This window comes from Sorex araneus, chromosome 3 (genome assembly GCF_027595985.1).
Source record: "Sorex araneus isolate mSorAra2 chromosome 3, mSorAra2.pri, whole genome shotgun sequence".
Classification (NCBI taxonomy): Eukaryota; Metazoa; Chordata; class Mammalia; order Eulipotyphla; family Soricidae; genus Sorex; species Sorex araneus.
Window position 1 is genome coordinate 60,524,212 of NC_073304.1, and position 23,390 is coordinate 60,547,601.

Consider the following 23,390-nt stretch of genomic DNA (forward strand, 5'->3'; position numbering starts at 1 on the left):
GTATAGGCAGTAAGATTCCAGCCTTGCTTCAGCAAACCTTGAGCATAATCCAAGAGCACTGAGTCAAGAGTAAGCAGAGAGCACAGTCTGATGTGTCCCAAGTAACAAAACTAAAAAACAGGGCTGGAGAGATAGCACAGCGGGTAGGGCATTTGCCTTGCACGCGGCCGACCCGGGTTCAAATCCCAGCATCCCATATGGTCCCTTGAGCGCCGCCAGGGGTAATTCCTGAGTGCAGAGCCAGGAGTAACCCCTGTGCATCGCCAGGGTGACCCAAAAAGCAAAAAAAAAAAAAAAGTACCTATTCCTAGACCACTTATTCTTTATCTATAGTCACCTGGACGGCTTATTAAAACTATAGTCTCTTATGCTACACTCTTGTTCATGTGTCATTAAAGATTAAGAGCCACAACTAAAACAAGTAAAAAACAAATGAACATTTACACAGAACAGTAAAAGAAATAAGACAGCTAAAATAGGTCAAGAAAGTAATAATAAAGAACCAAAGGAAATAAAAGAGATCACAAAGGAAGGTAGCTTAAGGATAGCAACAAAAAATTATAAAGAGATAAAGAAAAGTACATGTAGTACTCAAGCAAATTAAAGCAAAGATAAACAAATGGAACTATATTAAATTAAGAAGCTTCTACACATCAAAGGAAATGATGACAGAATGCAAAGCCACCTTACAGAATTATTTCCCCACTGCTCATTTGATAAAGTGCTAATATCCAAGATATCTAAAAAGCACGGCAGAATTTTACAAGAAGAAAATCACCCAACCCCATCAAGAAATGTGGAAAGAAGATGAACATACACTTCCTCACAGAAGACATACAAATCATCAAAACTACATCAACAAATCATACGAAAAACTACTCTGTATGGAAAGGCAAATCAAAACTACAATGAAGTATCACCTCACACCAGACTGTCATACTTCAAAAAAAACCCCAAACAAACAGACAACCAGTGCTGGTATGGAAAGTGATCCTCATTCATAGTTGCTATAAATGTGGACTGATTCTACTCCCCGGAATATACCCCAAGATCCAGAAACACAATACGGAAAAGACTTCTGAACTATTTTATTGCAGCGATATCTGCAATAGCAAAAATCTGTAAACAATCCAGGACATATTGACAGATGACTGGATAAAGAAACTATGGTACACAAATACAATGGGATACTATTCGGACATATAAGATGAAGCCATGAAATTTGCTGCTATATCAATAGATATGGAGTATATCATGGTGAGTGAAGTTAGAGAAAGAGAGACACAGAATCTCTCTCATATGTGGGCTATAAACATAGTAAGGGAATAACAAATGGTGCTTGCTCTGGCAGCACATATACTACAATTGGGAATAACAAATGTCCAAAGGCAACAAAAACAAAACACATGAGAATTGGTCTTCAGCATGAAGCTTGCCACAGGAGTTGAGGAAGTGGGGAGAGGGAGAGATGGGTGAGGAAAGGGAAAATTACAATGGTGGAGAGAAAAGTGCCTGCCATAGAGTAGGCTAGGGGGAAGGAGGGAAAACTGGAGATTCTGGTGAAATGAACTGTTATTGGAACACTGTACACCTGAAAATCATAAATAAATTTGTGATTCAAAAAAAGATTTTTTTTTAAAAAACTACATGTGCTAGGAGTGTTTTGCTCTTTTGAAGGGTTCTGTCATTCCTGCTATACATGCTACAAGCATGCAAAAAATATTAGAGAAAAACCCTGGGATACAGAATGTAGTAGAGTATATATAAAAGAACTGTTGAAATTATGTACACAGAAAACCATTATCAGCACTATAAGCCACGGAACCCCAATAAATGTTTAAAAAATAAAAATGCCCTTAATGTCATAATTTTAAACGTGTACATACGCTTTTAGAGACATTTCCATGTGTTTGGCTCGTGCAATTGCTTCATCTCGCTCCTCATTAGCTAACTGTAGTCGTGAGAGAATAGCTTCATCACGCTCTCTCTGAGCAAAATAGACTTCTTCAACCAGAGCTACCAAAATATACAATCCATAATTAATCAGTGGAAATAAAAGAAATACACTTTCAGTAAAATAATTTTAATAAACTGAATTAGTACTTAGTAGAGAAAGCATTTTTACAAGTTAATGCTAAATGGATACCATTTAACACTGATTAAAAAATACAAAAATTAAATGGTCAGAAAAATAATACTGTGAGCTTATGAAATTAAAAAAAACCCTCTTACAGGCACTAAAGATATATGTATATATTTCTACAATCATCGAAAATAAATTTGACAGTGCTTCTTTCCTTGGAAGATGTATCTACAGCCTAATAAATTGCTTTAATTTTGGTTATTTATATTCCACCTCAAATTTTATCTATCTTATTAAAAAGCAGGATTTCTTCTGTTTTAATAGCTGAGTAGTAAGTACTCCATCGATGGTATATGACACAACTTTTTTACCCAGTCATCTACCGATAAACATTTAAATTGTAGTCATGCCTTACCTATTGTGAATCATGCTACTATGAACATAAATGTGTGTGTATCTTTTCAAATTAGTGTTTCCATGTCTTTGAATAAACACCTATAAATGGTATTGCTAGACTGTTTATCATGATCAAAGAATGCTAAGTATGATCTTAGCATTCTTAGCATAATGATAATGGTGGAGGCATCCTGACACTATGATGGTGGGCGTGGAGTAGCAGCACTACAAGTATAAAATAATTTTGGAACTACTGACAAAAAAAACAAAACAATAAAATATTGTCATCTGAAATTATATAAACAGATCACAAGAACATTAATCTCATCGAATAACTCATGGAGAAAGATAAAATAACTCATATGGACAAAGATGACTACAGTATGATCCTACTGATACAAAAATTAGAGAAGATATCAAAATCATCAAATTCAAAAACACAGAACAGACTGGTGACTGTCAGAGACAGAGGTTGGAACTGGGCAAAATGAGTTGAAGGAGTTAGAGATACATATGTTCAACTGTGAAATAAATAAGTCTTGGGGCATAATACTACATGTTAACTGTAGTAAACAATACTAAACTACAGAGTTAAAGTGGTTAAGAGAATAAACCCTGAATCTGTCACGTAATGAAAAATACTGTACTATGTGGGCAATGTTAACTAAACTTATTGCAGTGATCATTTCACAATGAGTACAAATGCCTAGATTTTAAGTTGGATAATTGAAAATAATATAATAGTATACATCAATTTATCAAAATTTTAAAATGTTAAGTTATAAAGTACTAATTATTAAAGTTAAATGCCAATTAGTCTATCACTTATGTAAGATCTTTATAAAGTGACAATGCAAGCTGTGTTCCATTTTATATACAACACAGAAACAGTTAAAGCCAACAATATAAAGTGATTTTAATAATAAATCTAGTTATCTCTATGTTTAAAAGTAAATACTATACACTGAAGGCTTCTTTGGTCCCATGTGATCAAGAGAAAATATTTTTCTTCTCTACTACTGTATCAACTCTGAGGATGTAAATTATGTGAGAGTTGAAAGGAGATTGGCTTCTGAGTATTCTGTTTAAATTTTAAATACTATAAAATGCATAAACATAAAATCTGATTATTATAGATTTAAAAAGGAAGTTCCCAAAACTTAAAGTGTTACTAGATGATCATTTTAACACCTAGTATGTTATATATGAAATTAGTTGATTATGAAAAAACCAATTCTTTTCAGAATTTGGCACTTCTAAAGAATCAATATGCAACTCTCTAACATTTTAGTAAAGAAAACTTAATTGTAAACACTAAGCTTTTGCAAGGTAGATGACTATTACAAAGTTCACTAGAAAATCAATATAGCATTTTAGTTGGAATTTGCTCATTAAACACCCACAGCTCTAATGCAAATTATGATGGAATGAATAAAGCAAATACGCATGCTTCTTTCTTTTTATTAAATGTAAAATCTACTGTTAATTGCATCTCGTATGTCATACAAACTTTTCTCCTTAACTATTAAATAGAAGCTTTAACAAAAGTCATTAGAGATTCTCTTTCTTTGACTTGAATAAATTTCAATATTTGTTCAGTAAAGGTTCACAGCAGTTAAATTACATTAACAAATATTATTAGCTACTATGTAAGCCAACCAAGTAAAATACTTATATTGTAGGTAAAACAAATCATTGGGTGTTTACAATAATATTTGGATATCTCCATTTTTAAACATGGTTATCAAATATCCTATAATTCTTACACAAATGAGAAAGATTCAGAAAGGATCATCCCCATAACCACCCTGCCCACCATACCAAACACTTAAATTTGTTTAGTAAGCTAATTGTTTTCTAATATGGACAAGAGTAAATATGAAGAAGCTGAACCATAGTAAGTATGAGTTTACTAAGTCAAAGCCGAGTACATATTTTCTTAGTCTAACCCAAGTCTATTGACAAAACATATTCTACAGTTCTCAAACTACTTTAAAAATACAGTAGAAGTGAGACAGAATATTGGAAAACATTCTAGTTTAAACAATGAATAATGATTCTCTAAATAACATAATTTGGAGGACAGATATTTCCATGAGAAGAAAACCATTTGAACACATCCTCACGGGAGATGTATAAATAGAAAAGGCTGAATTGGAGAGAAGAAATTATTAAGATTTAAATTTAAAACCTACAAAATATCATTGATCATATCTTAAGTCCCCAAGTTCTAAACAACAAATAGATAATAGTTTTATGAAAGTCAAATCTTTATAATATATGAAAGAATTTCAGATGAGTATACATTATATTGCTTTATATATTAGCTAGGTTCCTTATAGATGAATTTTATGAACCTAACCTAAACATATTCAAGAATAATGTTTATGCTTTTATTTTCTAAAATATATAATTTCTCTTTTTGCAGAAATTCATTACTAGAATTCTCAAAATAGATGCCAAATGTCTCACACATATGGGAAACTAATCAATCTATATGAAGTAGCCTGACACTTCTATTTTTGACATTTTATTGCGGGATTCAACTTATTACTTCAGAACTTCTTTTACTAACTGGACTATTATATTTTTCGAATGCTTGATTTTAATCTTATGCATTGTATATATAATTGTTTTTGTAATTACCTTGCAGATTAAAAGCCCATGCATGTGAAGACAAAATATTTTATATATTGACTTTCTTTTCATAATTAAAATGAAGAGAATATGTTCCTATATTCTTCTTAGTATTCAAAAATATAAAATAGGAAATATAAAATTTAGAAATGCCATATAATTAATATAACCCTATTACAACATTTGACATTACAAATTAACTTTATAAACAACACTGTTGTGAACATCTTTGTAAATGAATACTTTTGAATATACATACTAAATATGTAGAAAATTCCTAGAAGTATGAGAAAAGTCACATTTTTAACCTCTTCATATCTACTTTAACACCTTATAAAGCTGGTAAAAAATTGTATTTTCAACAGTATAAAAATTATTAGGTACTAAATTAAAAAGAAAAAAAGCAAAACAAAAAATTTGTTTTGTAAAACTTGCAAATTATTGATTGAATTATTCAATTATGTTCATTTCAATCATATACATAAAATTTCAATTAAATGTATACAAAATATGTATTACAAAAACTGCTTAAGAGCATTTTAAGTAGATGCCACATTTATATCAAAATATTTCATATACCTACGATAAGTGATCAGAGATATTTTATTTATTTATTTATTTATTTTGCTTTTTTTGGTCACACCCAGTGATGCTCAGGGGTTACTGCTGGCTCTGCACTCAGGAACTACTCCTGGCAGTGCTCAGGGGACCATATAGGATGCCAGGGATCGAACCCAGGTCGACTGTGTGCAAGGCAAATGCCCTCCCCACTGTACTTTTGCTCCAGCCCAATTAGAGATATTTTTAATGTGAAAGAGGTAATTGATACCTAAGCTATTAAAATCAGTATCAATTATTTTATGTGCTTATGAAATACAATTTAAGTTGCACTTAGCTTATTTTCTGCACAACATAAATGTTTCATAAATACCAACACAAAAATTTTATTAAATATAATAACTTATCTAAACTTTCAATTATTTCCTCTTTATTTTTTTTAGTTTACATTTCTTTTTATTTATTTTTTTAAATTTATTTATTTTTAATTAGTGATTCACCGTAAGGGTACAGTTACAGATTTATACATTTTTGTGCTCATGTTTCCTTCATACAAAGTTCAAGAACCCATCCCTTCACCAGTGCCCATTCTCCACCACCAGTAAACCCAGCATCCCTCCCACCTCCCCAGTCCCATCTCCCCCCACCCCACCCTGCCACTGTGGCAGGGTATTCCCTTTTGTTCTCTCTCTCTAATTAGGTGTTGTAGTTTGTAATAAAGGTGTTGAGTGGCCATCCTGTTCAGTCTCTAGTCTACTTTCAGCATGCATCACCCTTCCCCCGCATGTCCTCTGACCACATTTTACTTAATGTTTTACATTTTACATAAATGTTTCATAAATACCAACACAAAATTCTATTAAACATAATAATAACTTATCTAAACTTTCACAATTATTTCCTCTTTAGAAGTAACTTTTAGAAAGATTTTTAAACAAAAACTTTTAAACATACATACAATAATTTTGAATGTCATTCTCTTAAATGTTTTGCTGTTCTATGAGTTAGTGTTAATTAAATAATATGCTCTTAAATGCCTGATATCAAGCTAAATTCCACAGCAAATCTTATTTACTCAAATAATTTGAATAGTTGATTTACTGTCATGCATATTGGCTTCTGCTTATTCAATTTTTTCTAGGAAATCATGAGTAATCTATAGACACAGGTTAAAAAATTGGTCATACTCTATGTTCAAACATAATTTTAATGTCAGTCAGTGTAATTAATCCTGATTCAAATGCATAGGATGCTCTAGCCAAAAGTGATAATATAAATACACATTCTTCCTATCAAGTATTTGTATTTTCTGCATTCACTAGATGTTCCTTTTAGCTATAATATGAAGTGATGGACCATTTTCTTAAAATATTTTTACTCTAAACTTATACTGATATAGACACATAGATGAACAGACCTACAGAAACATAAGACTCATAATTTAATACTGAAAGAATTAAGACATGTAAGTTTCAAAGATTCTCAAATTTTGTTATTGTCCATGATATGCATAGATAAACGTGATTATAAAGTACATTATTCCTTAAAAGTAAATATTGTTATTTTTTTATTTATTTGACATATAAAACTCAGTCACTCTTGTTTTTATTAGATGATCAGCATCACTTGAGACATGACATATAGTAACAATAACAAGTTTGCGAGAAAAGAATGAAAAATTTGTCTTTACACAGTAATTTTTATTTTGTATGTTAATAGATCAGGTTGCCTATACTTTTGATATAATAGTAGATTACATATCTAAATTTTTAGCATTTACATGTTAACCTGAATAGAATAGTAAGTTTCAGAAATGTTTTGATGGTTATGTAGTAACAATTAAACTCCTCTCCTCTAAAAAACTGAATGAATGTTCTCTATAATAGGAAGAGCTTAATAATATTTTACTTTTTCAAAGCAAAATATAAGATTTTTGGGGGTGCAAGGAAAATTATCAATGTTTAAAGAGAAAAAGCAGATTAAAAGCTTGCAGAATCAGCGCAGTAAATTAAGCAAAGTATGTAACTACAAAATCATATGTGAAACGCAACTAAGATAGATTGATTGATATAGATAGATTTATAAACATAGGATTTAGGAACTAAGGTGTTATTTTGGCTAAAACCCAATATTGTCCTTATTTCAGTTTAATTGGAAGAGGATCTCAGATTCATCTTCTCCATGAGATATCAGGAACCTGGATTTCTCTTTGTACCAAAGGTTAATAAGAAATGTGTCTGCAAAAGTCAAACAGCATTAAATACCAAAAACTGATTATTATTCTACAGGAGTTGTTCTGTCATTCATAATCTCTCCATGCTCCAACCTTCCACAGCTAATCTTTAATGGATGACATGCAAGAAAGAAAAATAACATATAAAGCAGACTCTAAAGTGAGCATATAAAGATAAGAAAAATAATGCTTTTAAAGAAATAGAAATGTTATAAATATCAAAAAATAATAAAGGCAATTTTAATAAATACAACAAAATGCAAGTAAATTTTAACGCAGACAATGGTCACTGAGACACACTAGGAAAACGAAAGGTTTAAATGTATAGTTTTAAAACTTAATAACCACATTACTGACCTAAGATTAAATAAATGTATATAGATTTTTTAACATTATCTCTCATTGCCATGATCAATTTAAGTTAATTATGCAATATTTGTAGATTAATTTTTAGATCAGAAAAGATTTTTATTAAGGACAAAGAATCATGTATTTGTTGTTTTTCATATGTGAAGGTCATATATGCCAACAATTTTAACAGTATGATATTCACATGCATAAGTTTAAATAGTAAAATTTTCTAAACATGTTCTGTGAAATAGAATTTTTCCCACTATTAACACAGAGGGAACCAGCTGTTCATTTCAACCTTTTTTAAGTAAATAAGATCAACTTAATATACATTTTCCTTTACTTTCATTTTTGTAGAGATAAAAAATAATTTTCATATTTTCAAACTTTTTCATAAGGTTAATTCTGAAAATCAAGGAAAATTAAAGAATAAGGCAAAATTCAATAAAAAATTAAAATATTATTAATGAAATACATACTATTCTTTGTTTAAAAGCACTATCATTATCTATGAAATAGTGTTTCACAGATAAATGTACATAATATACTTATAAAAGTATATGATCTAATAGGGGATTTTCTTGATCCCCTATTAGATTAAGAAATCATGAAAAAACAAGATGAAAAAAAAGGCAGCGTCTTATAGCAGTAATTACCATCTACTGAGTGCCTTCAAAGGGCTAAGCATTTCATAAACATCATCTCACTTAAACACCATAGCAACTTCTACAGCAGGTTTTAAGGAAAGCGTCATGAAGTTGTCACTTATACAACGGTATGAGGTAAAAAGATTAGAACAAAGGTCTGAGCCTGAAGTCTGATCATTTAACCACTTACTTCAGTGGGGCAGAATGCTGACCAGAATAGATTACTGGCAAAAAAAAAATTTTAAAGGCTTGAAATCCCGAATCTGTCTTATTCAGTGCCTAGAAATAGTCCTACAATAAAAATCTGATTCATTTTCAAAGGATTTGCCACAGTTCCTTAAAAGTACCTAATAAAAGTTATCAGTGGTGAGTATGATGAAGATGTTTTGGAGGAAAAGTTCAAAAGACCAACCATTTGAGTATCACAGTAAAGCATGTAACAATTTCTGAGATCACATTAAAATAATAGTATTTACATCAGATAAAAAAAAATCAAGGGAAGCAAAGAAAATGGGCCTGAAAGGAATGACTGTAAGGTTTATCATAGGCATATGAATTAAAACTCAGGTCCTTTAGAACCCATCTCCTCTATTTCAAACTCAGGCTAAATTTAGTATAATGTATTACATATACTAAAAATACACTACATCAACAGTAATTTTTCTCATCACCCAATCCCTAGTTTCCAGTTTCTTTTTTCACGAACCTCCTAATTTCCCTTATAAGAGATTAAGTATAACTAAAAATTAAGCAAAACAGGGGCCCAAGAGATAGATCATACATAAAGCTGGAGTAATGTTCTGTATGCATGAAGCCTGGGACCAATCCCGGTACAACAAGGTTCCCAGGGAACTAACTGTCAGAAGTGGCCTGCAAGCATCACATTGGTATGGCCCAAGACCAAACAAACTAAAGTTAGAACACAAACTTTTCATATCTTCTTTGTTTGTTAGTTTTGGGACCTAAACCCAAATAAATAGATTTCTTAAGCAATTCATTTAAAAAACTTTTAGTGTCATAATAATGATTGTTATATGTAAAATATCTTAACACTTTGAAAAATAGAACTAAAATATAAAAAAGTAAAGATATAATTTGAATATTTTCAATTTTTAAAAACTTTAAACGTTTTTAGAATTAAAAAACTTTAACTTTTGGAAATAGGTAGACATATTTTAAGCTAAATTGCTTTTTTTCAGGAAACAATAAAGTACTGTTATTTTCATAAATTTAGAAGACTATAAAATATACTGAATCTCTCAAATAATAACACACCAAAATAATATTTTGTCATGGTGAGACATATTTAACAAAAATAAAAATTTCTATCTCATATATATATGTTTCATACTGTTTAGTCAAATGAACCCTCAAATACATACAAATAAATATTTGAAATAATGATTTTATATAAAACTTTTAATAGTAAATTTTATTGCTTAATGTATCATACCCTCCAAGATAGTGTGGATTATGCAAAAATATCAATTCATAATTTTCCAATTATAATGGCCAAAGTTCTACAAAATTACATTTTCTTCTAAATTAGAAATCTAAATTACTTTTAAAATAGATTATGACATTTAAAACAAATGTACTCTTATAACTTCATTTTAGCATTTAGAATATATGATTATCAAAAGTTAAGAAAGTTACAAATTTTTCTAAAGTTACATTTAAAATGTTCACTTTTGACTTAATTTAAATTTTTTCAAAATACATTACTGAACTGAAAAAGAGAAAAAAAATCAGGATAGTTAAAAATTGGACTCATTTGGCATTTAGTCTGAGAATATACTTATGGTTATTTTAGTTGTATTTTCATAGTGATGTCTAGTTCTACTTTGTACATATAAACTAATCATGTGTGAGCTAAAATACCAGAATTTTCACATATATGTAACCAGGTTAAATGACTTATAAAGTATGATTGTAATTTCCATTGAAATTATAGTATTTCATAAAATCTTGCAATAGATATGAAAGTGTTAAAATAAGTGGTCACTAAAATGTCTTTAATTTTTATTTTAATGACTGCACACAATTTATCTTAATAGAGTAAACCAATGTGAAAGAGACAGTCACAGAGGCATCATATATATTTGGAGTTCACGGACGACTGGGAATATACTGAAATATCTGTACCATACATGTTTTAAAAAAATTTCTCTTTGCACAGACCTATGAGTAAGAGTAAACTCCAAAGTATATTTACAATAGTCATTTATAATCTTAAACTTTGGCAACCTTTCACTTTAATTTCCTCAGATAGTAATATATTTATCTCCATCATCATTCACATCATCAAATAAAACTTTGTTAGCTGCACAAAACAGATATTTGAATCAAATGTAGGTTTCCACTGGCAATGAATATATGACTATCTTCATACAAAGGAGAAGTATTTCCTCTCAAACGAACTAAAACAATAAGTGGTATTTGAACTGCTGGTTGAAAGGTAGAGGCACTGGTAATCATTATTTCCCCTTGTTTGTTCAGGCCCTTCCAACAAAACAAACAACCTTTTTGTGATTGGATTGACATGGTGTTAACAATGCATTTAATGCCCAAATCAGTATGAATACAGGTAAAGCTCTCACTAATACCAGTACCAGGATGTTAAAGCCACCTATTTTCTAAGCAGCCCAAAAAAAAAAAAAAAGGAGATTTCCCTCCTTTGGCAAATAAGCTAGTATGCTAGTATTCACCAAGTCACATCATAAAATAATTCTTGTCTATGAGTCCTAATGTTGTATGCTAATTCTCATCTACTGTACCTGCTGTTTTTTCAGCAATTTGAGCTTCTGTCGCTTTCTCCTGGAGTTCCAGCTTAAGTTTTAATAATCTTTTTTCCTTATCTTCGTTAGTGAGTTTTTCTTGAAGCTATAACACATTGATAAAACACAGACTGAAGAATTTCTGGCACAAACAGAATTTATTCAAATGCAAGTTTATCAAGCCCTTATGCAATATTACATCAAACTGCCAAAATATATCTTTGGTGATAGTGGAGGGGATTAGAATCAAGATTTTAAGATATTTTATAAAGTAACAATTACCTGAAATATCACAGAAATTATAAAAGCATTTAATATATATTATGAATATATATAAAATTATATAGCAATATGTTGGTCTGATAAAATTAGAGAACAACATTTCATTTAAAAAAATCTGTAAAGCTATTTAATCCATTCTTTTGTCTTAAGGAGGACTTGGAAGGAACCATTCCAATAAAATAAAAGACAGTTATGGATTCTCTTAGTCTAATACTTTGAAACAAAATTAATTAAGATAATAATCTTAATACCTGATATAAATCTCCCCTTGAATGCTATCACATCCTATTCCATTTAAATTGGCACTGCCACCTGATTCATAATTGGCATGTAATAAATAACAAATGAAAGTACAAAAAATATCTCATACTCTCATACAAAATCCTTGCAAATGTTTTATTTTTAATTTTACCCTCAGCTTTTGTCATTTTTTTATTCTTTTCCATCAGACATTATTAACACTTCTAACATGATGCTTCAGTTGATTAGGTTAAACAACTGGAACACTAAAATTAGAAACATTAGAAAAGTATTTAGAAGTTAAAAAAAAAACATGGAAAATGAACATTATTTAATGATCAAAGGAATGTTGCCAGTCATAAAAAATAAAATACAACAAATTCTATCAGAAAAAATGCAGCAATTAAGTTTTAACGCAATTAAAACTTGAATAAAAAATACCTTTAAGGTACATATCCAAGGTACTGAAGATTTATTAAGGAAGTGATACTGTAATCCAGGAAGGAAGAAACCTTAAAAAAGGTTTTTCAATGCCAATTTTTCCATTCAATTTTATCTTGATGGCATGGTATGATAGCAACATAAAGCTATGGTTAAAGAATTAAAGTAGGGACTGAAGAGATAGTACAGCTGGTAAGGTGCTTGCCTTGCATGTGGCTGACCTGAGTTCAGTCTCCTATTCCTGACACCCCAAACGGTCGATAGAGCCCGCCAGGAGTGATCCCTATGATCACAGCCAGGAGTAAGTTCTAAGCACAGGTGGGTGTGGGCCAAAAACAAAACACAAAAAAATTTAAGTATGTAATAGAACTGAATTACAAAGTGTGAAGAAACAAACTTAAAGGTCAACATTTAAAGCACATCTTGCAAATACCAGACTTTCTATATGGTACCTTTTTGTTGCTTGCTCTGAGAATGTCCAATTCTTTCATAAGAAATGTTACTGTTTCCTCTGTATTTAAGTCTGAAGTAACTTGAGAAGGAATCATACATTCATAATGCACATCATTATTTCTATTTCCCATTATGCTGTAAAAAAGAAAATGATTAAGCATATACATACCCAATTCTATACAGATCTATAACATTTACACTTCAAATGAGGAAGGGAGACAAATTTAACTGTCATAATGTGAACATTATTTTAAAATTATTCATTATAATACTAAGTATGAAAAGCAAGCATCAAGTTCATAGAGGTGCTAATGTATCAACTGAGAGAGGTAACTATGAAAAGCACTTAGCAACTCCAGGGCAAATCTGTTCTGTAACACTCAAGGTACAAAGGTTTTGTTTTCTTTTTCATATTTGTATGATACTTGAGTAAAGAATAAAATTATTGTAAGCACTATAAAGGAATGAAAAGAAAAAGAGTCAGTCCAGTCTCCACTATTTATTTTTCCTGTCTGTCATTATCCCCAGTACTATTTCAGTCTGCACTGTAGCAAGAACATAACTGATTTCTCAGAGGAAGGTCTATATTAATACATCAACTTCATTAAACAGTAATGTTCATTAATGACAATTAATTTTAAATAACTAGAAATAGATATTCTTATACAAAACTGATCAAACAGTATTCTAGGTGATTTTGTTTGGGGCTAAAAATATGAGTGAACTCTTAAATACATAGCAAAATTTCCTGTTACAAGACCAATTATCAAGATACCAAAATCCCATAGGTATCAACCACAGGCATAAAAGTCAAATACTTCATGTGAAAGGTAGGTAAGGTGTATTGGGGAATGACTGCATAATGTGTAATATTAAGGAAGGCAAATGGGAGAGCCTTTCAAAAAACAATCAAAACTGTTTAAATGAAAAGCAATGCTAACCAAAGCCAAAGTATATCTATGGGTTTATTTTGTGTTGGTGCTGCCAGTTCAGGACTCTGATAAAAAATATATTGTTTATATCAACTGTCAGATCCATTAATAAATGGTCTCAGAAAAGACTACTCAGAAATGAATAAAATCTCATGGCCTTCATTAAAATTTACCTTGTGAATTTTACTTAGTTATACAGACATATTATATCAATGTGAGAGAAATTATAGGAAACAAGGGCCGAAGCGATAATACAGCACGTAGAGCTTTTGCCTTGAACATGGCTGACCCGGGTTCGATCCACTGCACCTCATGTAGTCCCCAGAGCACCACCAGGAATGATTTCTGAGTACAAATCCAGGAGTAACTCCTGAGCATCACCAGGTGTGGCCCCCATACAAATCAAAAACAAAAACAAAGGAGAGAAATAATAGGAAACGGTAGATCCCCAAAATTGTAGTAAAGTAATAAAAGATCAAATTTAGCCAACGTCATAAAGGGAGTGTGTGTAAGTACAAAAGGAGAAAGGAAGAGAGTAAGGAAGACTTCTTCCAAATCTTACTTTTTAAGTCTAGAGTTACTAGTACTCACTTAGAATTCTCAGCAGCGTGATAATCTGTCTCATCACCTGGATATGGACAGATGACCTGAAAATTTCTTAAACTTTGTTCTGGCAGCTCTGCTTCCTCATATTTGGCTTCATTAACTAATTCAGTGAAATTCTGATGTGTGCTTCCCATAGAATTCATAGTTGGTTGTTCACCTGGTTTTGTACTTTTATCTTCTTCTGTTATGCGTTGTTCAAGATAACCATGGGCTACATCTGTGTTTAAAACAAAACACAAAACATGCAAAACCTAGTAACATATTGAATCAGTTATTATTTTTGTGGCAATATGCACTCTCATACCTTTGAACATGGATTTATCAGAATTACCTCTTATATTAAATAAACACAGACAGCAATTTTGCAATTAATATTTCCATTTCTACGCTTATTTAAGACAGTAGTTTCCAAAGTTAGCTGTACTTTAATTTCTAAACATCCTAAAATCCAGACTGCACCACATGGTAACAAAATTAAAAGTCTCTGGGAGTGATCAGATGGCTCCAACATACAATCCAGGCTAGGACTTACAGATTTAGAGATGTCACTTTCTACATGACATTCTTACATTTTGAAAAAAAAAAAAGGATGCAAGAAGCTAACTGATCATAGTGAAATGATAGTGAACTCCAGTGTCAGACTGCCTGGGTTTGAATTTCAGTTCTACCAAGTCCATAATTTTGGGTAAAGTTTTTAAATCGCCCCGTACCTCAACTTCTTGTTTGTAAAATCAGAGTATAACATACTTCTTTAACTGAGAAGTGCAAATTTAAAAAAAGGAATTCAGAGCATTTTGGCTGAGTTTCTAGCACTTAAAATATTAGTTATCTTTTATAATTTATACCATTTGATATGAAAATGAATACAAGGAGAATTTTTAACTTATGGTTTATCATCAGAGATTATATATTAGAACATCTGTTCTGTAATGCCTGGCAATCTCATAAAAGTGAGAAAGATATTGCACCCTGGTGGTTTCCCAATCTCCCTGAACATATAGGCAGGAGTAAGCACTGAATACCACCAGGTGTGACGCCCTTCATATACAAAGAAGCAGATGTCTTAGATGTCTTCTCCAATCTGTCGAATTTAAATGCCTCTTGAGGAAGATTGCACTTTTAGAATAAAAATAAACAGGGAAAATAAAATAAGCTCCCTGACAAAGCATTTCTTCTTTGAGGGAAGAGCACATACCTGCTCTGTGCTCAGGACACTTTGCAGTCCCACAAATTAAACTACAGTCAGCCACATGCCTTACTTCTATGAGCCCAAAGTATTCATTCCTAATAATTTACAAATTATTTCTTGAGGATATGGTGAGCCTTACTTCTAGCCCAAAGTATTAATTCCTAATAATTTACAAATTTATTTCTTGAGGATGTGGTGCTGCCAGCAGATCAAACTGTATCCACACAGTGAGTGCATCAGCCTTTCAGGCTGATGCTTTCAGGCCTCCAGATACCCCAAAATTGCAACTCTGGTTGGAACCAATAACTCAGGACCAAGTTTCCTAAGAAATTAAAAGGCCAAATTTAGGCATGTTAGAGCAACATCCAAAACCACCTTCCACTCAGTTAACAAGCTCATTTATTTGTCATGCTTCAGAGACTCATAATAAATCTCAAGGGAGTTCAACTCTCAGCATTCCATTCCATATGGTCCCCCAAGTACCACCAGGAATAATTCCTGAGTACAGAGACAGGAATAACCCCCTAAGCATTGAGAGATATGATCCTCCACCCCCTCCAAAAAAAAAAAGAAAAGGAAGGAAGGAAGAGATTTTGAGAGAGATCAAAAGCTGCAGTTAAATCTCAGACCTGTGCATGGCTGAAGAAAAAGGAGTAAATCAAAGGGGGGTTGGTTATCCTGGTGCCCACCCAAGCAGAGCCTCTGGCAGCCACTTTCTCCCGCAATCCAAAATCGGCTGGACTCCATGGTCTCAGGACAGACCTCCCACCAAGATATTAACCTGTTGAAAATTTGGGTATTCGGGTTTTGTTAGTGAAATCTCTAGGCTTTCTTGGGGTCAGGATGGGCTACCTTCTCCCATCTCCCTGTACTTCTGGAAGCCTTGGCAGTTACAAATGCATCCCAAAGCTGTCACCCAGTTGCAAAGCTACTCTAGCCTTATTGTCCTGAACAGAATACTAAACGCCCTGAACAAACATGATGAACTCTTTGTACCTGCACTGCAAACCATAATGCACAAAAGGAAAATGAGAGAAAGATGAAAAGTGCCTACCAAGCAGATAGACTGGGGATGGGGAGTGGGATGTCGGGGGATGGTGGGAAAAGAACAGGGGACATTGATGGTGGGAAATATATAATGGTGAAGGGATGGGTGTTGGATCATTGTATAACTGATACCCAATCATGAACAGCTTTGTAATGGTCTATCTCATGGATATTCAATTAAAATAATTAAAGAATAAAAAATATGTGGAGTTCATGCCTTCTTCAGTCAGCTTAATCAGTGGCTAAATAAATAGCAGTACTCCTACATTAAATTTTTAAAAAGAAATTATTTGCTTCAAAATAAGCAAAACTTCTTTAAATTATATTATTCGGGACCAAAGTCAGATTGCAAACCATTTATTTTTGGCAAATTATTTCATGTTGAAGGAAGAAACCAGGTCATCTCCTATTTCAAGATTATCTATGAAATCTCACTATCATATTGTTTTTATTTAAGCTTTAACTACTCTATCTGAAATTACTCAGTGTTTCTTGACATTCAGAAACTTGGTTTGTTTTAGATTTTTGTTATGATACTTTTCTAAAATAGGCTAGGATTAGTAAAATGGAACCACCAATATATGAATGAAAGAATTTTATAAAGACAATATAAGTTTTTTCTTTATTTCTAATTGCTCTATATAAATGGTCAGATACCAAATTATTTAAATATTCATTAGACACTGGAACCTGGCTTGCAAATTAGATTACTGATACTTTTCTAAGAATTCAATTTTATCTTAGTAGAATCCTTCTGTCTTTTTTTCTTTTTAAACCAGTAATTTTAAAAGATTGCGCTTAAATTTTGGGTGCTTCAATACTCATATTCTGTCAAACTGTGTTATTCTCTACCAGAATTCTGTCATCTATATAGAAATATTAACTCTACCCAAATGAGTGATTTTGCAATGAAAAGCTACAATGTGACATCTCCTCTAATAAGTACTGGGAAAACAAAAATGAGTAAGGATCTTCTTAAGAACCCTTTAGTATATACTGATATAACTGAATACAATATAATACTATATTCTAGAAGTATACTAGGGCTACAGAGATCATATACAAATAAGCTAAATATACTGATACTCAACTGGCAAACTCTGGGAAAATTTCATAAAGGTATTTTGTTCTACATAAAAAGAACAAATAGGAGTATTCAAAGTAACAAACTATTCAAGAGATTGAGTTGGGTACAGAAAAAGTTGACTGACTGTAAGAATAAAAATGTAAAAGCAGAACAGACATGAGAGGAGAATTACTTGAACAACACAAAAACATTTCTTGCATTGAAATAAGACGTTATATTGAGGAAATAAAAATTCCTAACATGATGTGTATCATTTGTAAATAGAATGATGGAACAAACAGACTGGTGATGAAGGATCAGAAAAAAATCAAGAAAACAAGAGTACTCAAATTGTCACCCTTAAAGACACTGAAGTTATTGGGGAGTGAGGGAGCATGGAAAGGCAAAATGAAAGGAGGAATGAGAACTAAATGTGAAGACTTTGATGACTGCATAAATATGCTGGAAAAAAATCAGTGACAGATGAGAAAGCTGAGAAGACTGAATGGAAGAGAATGAAAGATGAGAAGACTGAATGGAAGATAAGTGATTCCTTTTGACCATTTAAAATTTTGAAAAAGGGGCCAGATCAACAGCAGAGTGGGTTAGGCACCTGCTTTAAATTTGACCAATCAGGGTTCAATCTCCAGCACCTCATATATATCCCCAAGACTACCAAGGTAATCTCTGAGTACAGAGCCAGGAGTAAGCCCTGAGCACAACTGGGTATGACACAAAAACAAATAAAAAAATGAATGAAACAATACTGAACTCCAGTTTTTGTTACAAAACAGTGCAAAGAATTCTTTATACTCTTTATAGATTTCCAAATGTTCACATTTTACATTTATTTTCCTTAACTTAAAAATGGCTTTAGGGGCTGGAGTGATAGCACAGCGGGTAGGGCGTTTGCCTTGCACGCGGCTGACCCATGTTCAATTCCCAGCATCCCATATGGCCTCTTGAGCACCGCCAGGAGTGATTCCTGAGTGCAGAGCCAGGAGTAATCCCTGTGCATCGCCGGGTGTGACCAGAAACAAAAACGAAAACAAAACAAAAAATGGCTTTATTGAGAAGAAACTGACATACAATTGCACACATATAAAGTATACAAATTAAATAACTACACATCATTATGACTAAGATATCAAGTATATGTGTAAGCCATAAAAGTCTTGTTTTATTCCTTTTTAATGTTTCCCACTAGTTTTCATTGTCTTCTCCCATCTTGAGAAAACTACTGAGTTCTTTTGTCATTATCCTGCCTTTTCGAGAATTTAATATAAATGAAATTAAGTTGTCCCTTTCTTCTGATTTCCATTTAGCATGTTTATTTTGAAATCCATGTGTTATTATATATACCAACAGGTCATTTCCTCTAAATGCACACTAGTAAACCATTAAGTATATGCCAACTGGTAAAGTTTTAAATATCTTTTTGTTTGGTCTCCTTTGGCTGGGACCCTTTGGGCCTCTTGATTCTGGATGCACATACTCAACTCTGGGACCTCCTCGGCTATGATTTTTTTTCTTTTTTTGACTAATGTTTCTTCGCTGCTTTCCTGTTCTTCAGGGATTCCAGTGATTCTTATGTTGCTCCTCTTGATCTCATTCTATAGTTTTCTCTGTTCATTTATTGTGAGACTTATGTCATCTTCTGTTATTCTTCTAGAACATTCCTGCACCAATTTTATCCTCAGTTGCTCTCACTTTGCTGCCAAAAAACCTTACACTATTTTTTTTAACTTTGCCTTTCTTAATTTTGCCTACATTAAATTAAGTAGTTTTGGTAACTATAAATATAGCTGCTGTGAACAACTATGCACTAATCTTTGGATGCAAGTACGCTGCACTCTAGGATAAATGCCTGGAAATAAAATGGCAGGTGAATATATTCTTACCCTTTAACAGCACAGGATTGAAATGCTATGGCCCATTTACATGAAGCAAATGTCACCAACCTGAGAAATCAGGTGGTGGGGTTGGGTAAATTAGCCCAAACAAACACCTTGCAGATAAGATACCTAAAGTTTTTGGAGACTCTAAAGTTACACACACAATTTTGAATGTACAGAGTTGTGCCCTTCATCCCAAGTTGTTTACGGATTAGTTATACTGAACTTATCAAAATCCTGTTGAATATTTTCTAATGTTTCTGTAGCATTTTACAGTACTTTCAGCAGTGCATGAGAACGCCAGATTGTTGCACTTCCTTGTCGAGAGCTGATATGAGCAATCTTTTAAACCAGCTTTTATTGGTTCTAGTTGTAAATCATTCTGGTTTTAATTTGCACTTTCCTAATATCTAATGATCTGTATATTTTTTCCATGGACTTAGTTCCCATTAAGGTGCCTTCATTGATAAAGTATCCATTCACATATTTTGCCTATCATTTTCTTGGGCAGTTTGTTTTTCTCATTATTGAATTTTGGAAGACCTTTATATGTGCTAAATACAATTATTTGATAGAAGTGTGATTTGCAAATTAGTACTATCACTATGTAGCTTGTCTTTTCATTCTCTAAAATCTCTTTAGAAAAGCAGCTTTTTACTTGATAGAAACAAATTACACAGTTTAGCAGAAAGATCTTTAGAAAGGGTACTGGGATGAATATGCTAAAAGCTTTTAGTTGAGCAGTTTATACTGCCCTACTACTTAAAAGAAAACTTCATAGAAAATAAAAACATATAATTCAATAAATCCAACCTAAAAGGAGTTTATGGGTCTATGTTGCACACTATTCAATTAGATAGCTGTTAAAACCTAAGCATGTTGGATTCAAATTCAAATCTCTAAGTAGATGAAAGATTAAAATTAAAACTATTCTATTGAGTCCCCACTCATAAACTTTCAAATGGAAACACTAACTTTTTTAGTAATTTGCTTCCCTATTTAACCAGTCACTGCTGTTTCATCATTATAGCAATAATAATACTGCATAAGGGCTGGAGCAATAGCACAGCGGGTAGGGCGTTTGCCTTGCACACAGTCGACCCGGGTTCGATTCCCAGCATCCCATATGGTGTAACCCCTGAGCATTGCCAGGTATGACCCAAAAAGAAAAAAAAAATAATACTGTATAAGTTTTTTTCTCCATATAGACTAAAATATTATCAATCTTCTTATAATTCATAAACTATTAAGTCTAATTTGTGGTTAAACAACAGGAAATGTTTAATTCTTGCTCTCCCGCAGACATACTGTATTATTTGTTTTTTGTTTTGTTTTGTTTTTTTGGTTTTTGCTTCCTGGATCCCACCCGACAATGCTCAGGAGTCATTTCTGGCTCTACACTCAGGAATTACTCCTTGCAGTGCTCGAGGGACCATATGGGATGCTGGGAATCAAACCCAGGTCGGCTTCGTTCAAGGCAAACGCCCTACCCACTGTGTTATCGCTCTAGTCCCCATACTGTATTATTTGGATATAAGCATTTGGCCACTTACAATCAAATATATTTTCCATTTTTTACCATTAAAATATAATGTTAGCAATGCCGTGCAAATATCCTGCACCATTTGAAAATGATGAACTGGGAGAATATTACTGTGTCCTTCAAATTCTATCACTACTGTATTACCTGAGCAACATGGATGGATTTATTGAATACTTTTTAGAAGCTTAATACATATGCCTAGGTACACTACATTATATGCTTTGAAGGCATGAGATCTCTCTAGTAATTGGGAGGGGGGCAAGGATGTTGGGTCACACCTGTGTTTAGGGCTAAATTCTGGCTCTGTGCTCAGAGATCACTTCTGGTGCAGCTTGGGGAACCATATGGGGTGCCAAGGGATCTAACCTAGGTCACCGCATGAAAGGCAAGCAGCGCCTTAACCACTATGCTATCTCTCTAAGCCTAAATCTAGTATATTTAGTGTTGTTTCTTAGATGATTTTCATGCTCTTCTCTTCTGAAGGTCATCAGCAATGCCAACCATCTCAACATTAGCAGTGCAATTTGATTCTCAATTACTTGGGCTGAAAAATGAACAGTATTACATATCTTTGCCTATCTTAGAAAATAAACTTTGGGGATTTTTAATTTTGTGTTTCAGTTCTCCAAATAATTAAACATTAGTCAATATATAGTATACTTAGTTAAATTGACGCCACCCAAGAAATCAGGTCACACGGCCAAAAATAACTTATTTCACAACTATCACACAGAGGCAAGAAAGAAGGTGGTTAGAATCAAATAGGGATTCTTAGAGGCTGGGAAATTCTGTTCTGGCTGGCTTTGTAAATAGTTTGTGACAACTGGTATCTGTGTAAACGGATTTGATGGTCCCCTGGGGGGTCAATACTGTTTACAGAGCTGTTTCTTCAGAGTGGTTGAGTTAGAAATGTCTCTAGGGATCCTGTGGAGTTACTCAGAATAGCAACATCCTAGCTACCTGAGAGCAGAGGTTAAAAAATAAAAAAGATAAGGGAACAGGCAAACTATATAGGCAAGTACATTCAAATAAATGGATTGCTTACTCCATAAAATATAAGTACTATAGCACTTACAGGATTTTATATCCAAAATTAATCATGAAGGAGGCAACTTGTTACTATGTGTCCAAAACTCGTTAACACGATTTGTATTCACATCTTTTAATTTTTTTTAATTGGGGAGGGAAGGTACATCACCTAATAAGTACATCACCTAATTCTATTAATACATAAAAGCATAATAATAGCTTGTTTATTCCTTTTTGGCAATGTCATTGCATTACATAAGAAAAAAATTAAGTGTATTTTGATTTTTATTTTCTTTTTGATTTTTATTAAATAGCCATGATTTACAAATTTACTGATAGTTCCATTTTAGTCATACAATAATTCAACACCAATTCCTCCACAAGTGTCAATTTTCCTCCACCAGTATTCACAGATTCCCTCCTCATTCAATCCCATTACACTCCGCCTGTCAACTTGACAGACACATTACAAAGTTTCAGTGGTTGCTGCTTAGATCTCATAAGAAAAAATAGTGATACAGGATACACTATTAAATAAGGGAATAACTGATAGAAATTCTGTAGTAGTCCTATATTAAAAAAAATAGTCTTTTTCAATGATTAAAATTATTCTCAATGTTCAATGATTAAGAATGTTCCTCAGGTTCCTTAATAAGCATTACTGTCACCATAATCAGAATACTAAAAAATCAAAATTGTGCCAGTAGCTCCTAATAATTTCTATCAATTGCTTAAGTAGAATGTAATTATTTTTTTGTGTATAATGCTACTACTAATGCCCTTTAACAAATATTTTCCACTATTATATGCTTTGTTGTGGCAAGGGTTAGCTTTTCTTGCTCACAGACCTAGAAAATATGTGCTTTTCCCAAAAAATCCTAATAGCAAAGACATAAAAAAAAATTTCTCCCATATCATTGTAGTTCTATCTAATCCGTTGTAGAAGAGAAAGTTTTACATCATCCAAAAAAAAAAAATTAGTGAA

General features: G+C 32.4%; 1 protein-coding gene across 4 annotated transcripts in view; it reads right to left on the bottom strand.

Annotated features, from left to right (window-relative positions):
* MIPOL1 (mirror-image polydactyly 1) overlaps window positions 1–23,390 on the bottom strand; it is a 294,074-nt gene that overhangs the window by 212,262 nt on the left and 58,422 nt on the right. For all 4 annotated transcript variants that reach the window (XM_055133477.1, XM_055133474.1, XM_055133475.1 and 1 more), the window contains 4 exons: window positions 14,622–14,853; window positions 13,098–13,233; window positions 11,683–11,788; window positions 1,887–2,016 (listed from right to left, as the gene is read on the bottom strand). In XM_055133477.1, the coding sequence (XP_054989452.1) occupies window positions 1,887–2,016; window positions 11,683–11,788; window positions 13,098–13,233; window positions 14,622–14,853 (604 nt within the window). The remainder of the gene's footprint in view (window positions 1–1,886; window positions 2,017–11,682; window positions 11,789–13,097; window positions 13,234–14,621; window positions 14,854–23,390) is intronic.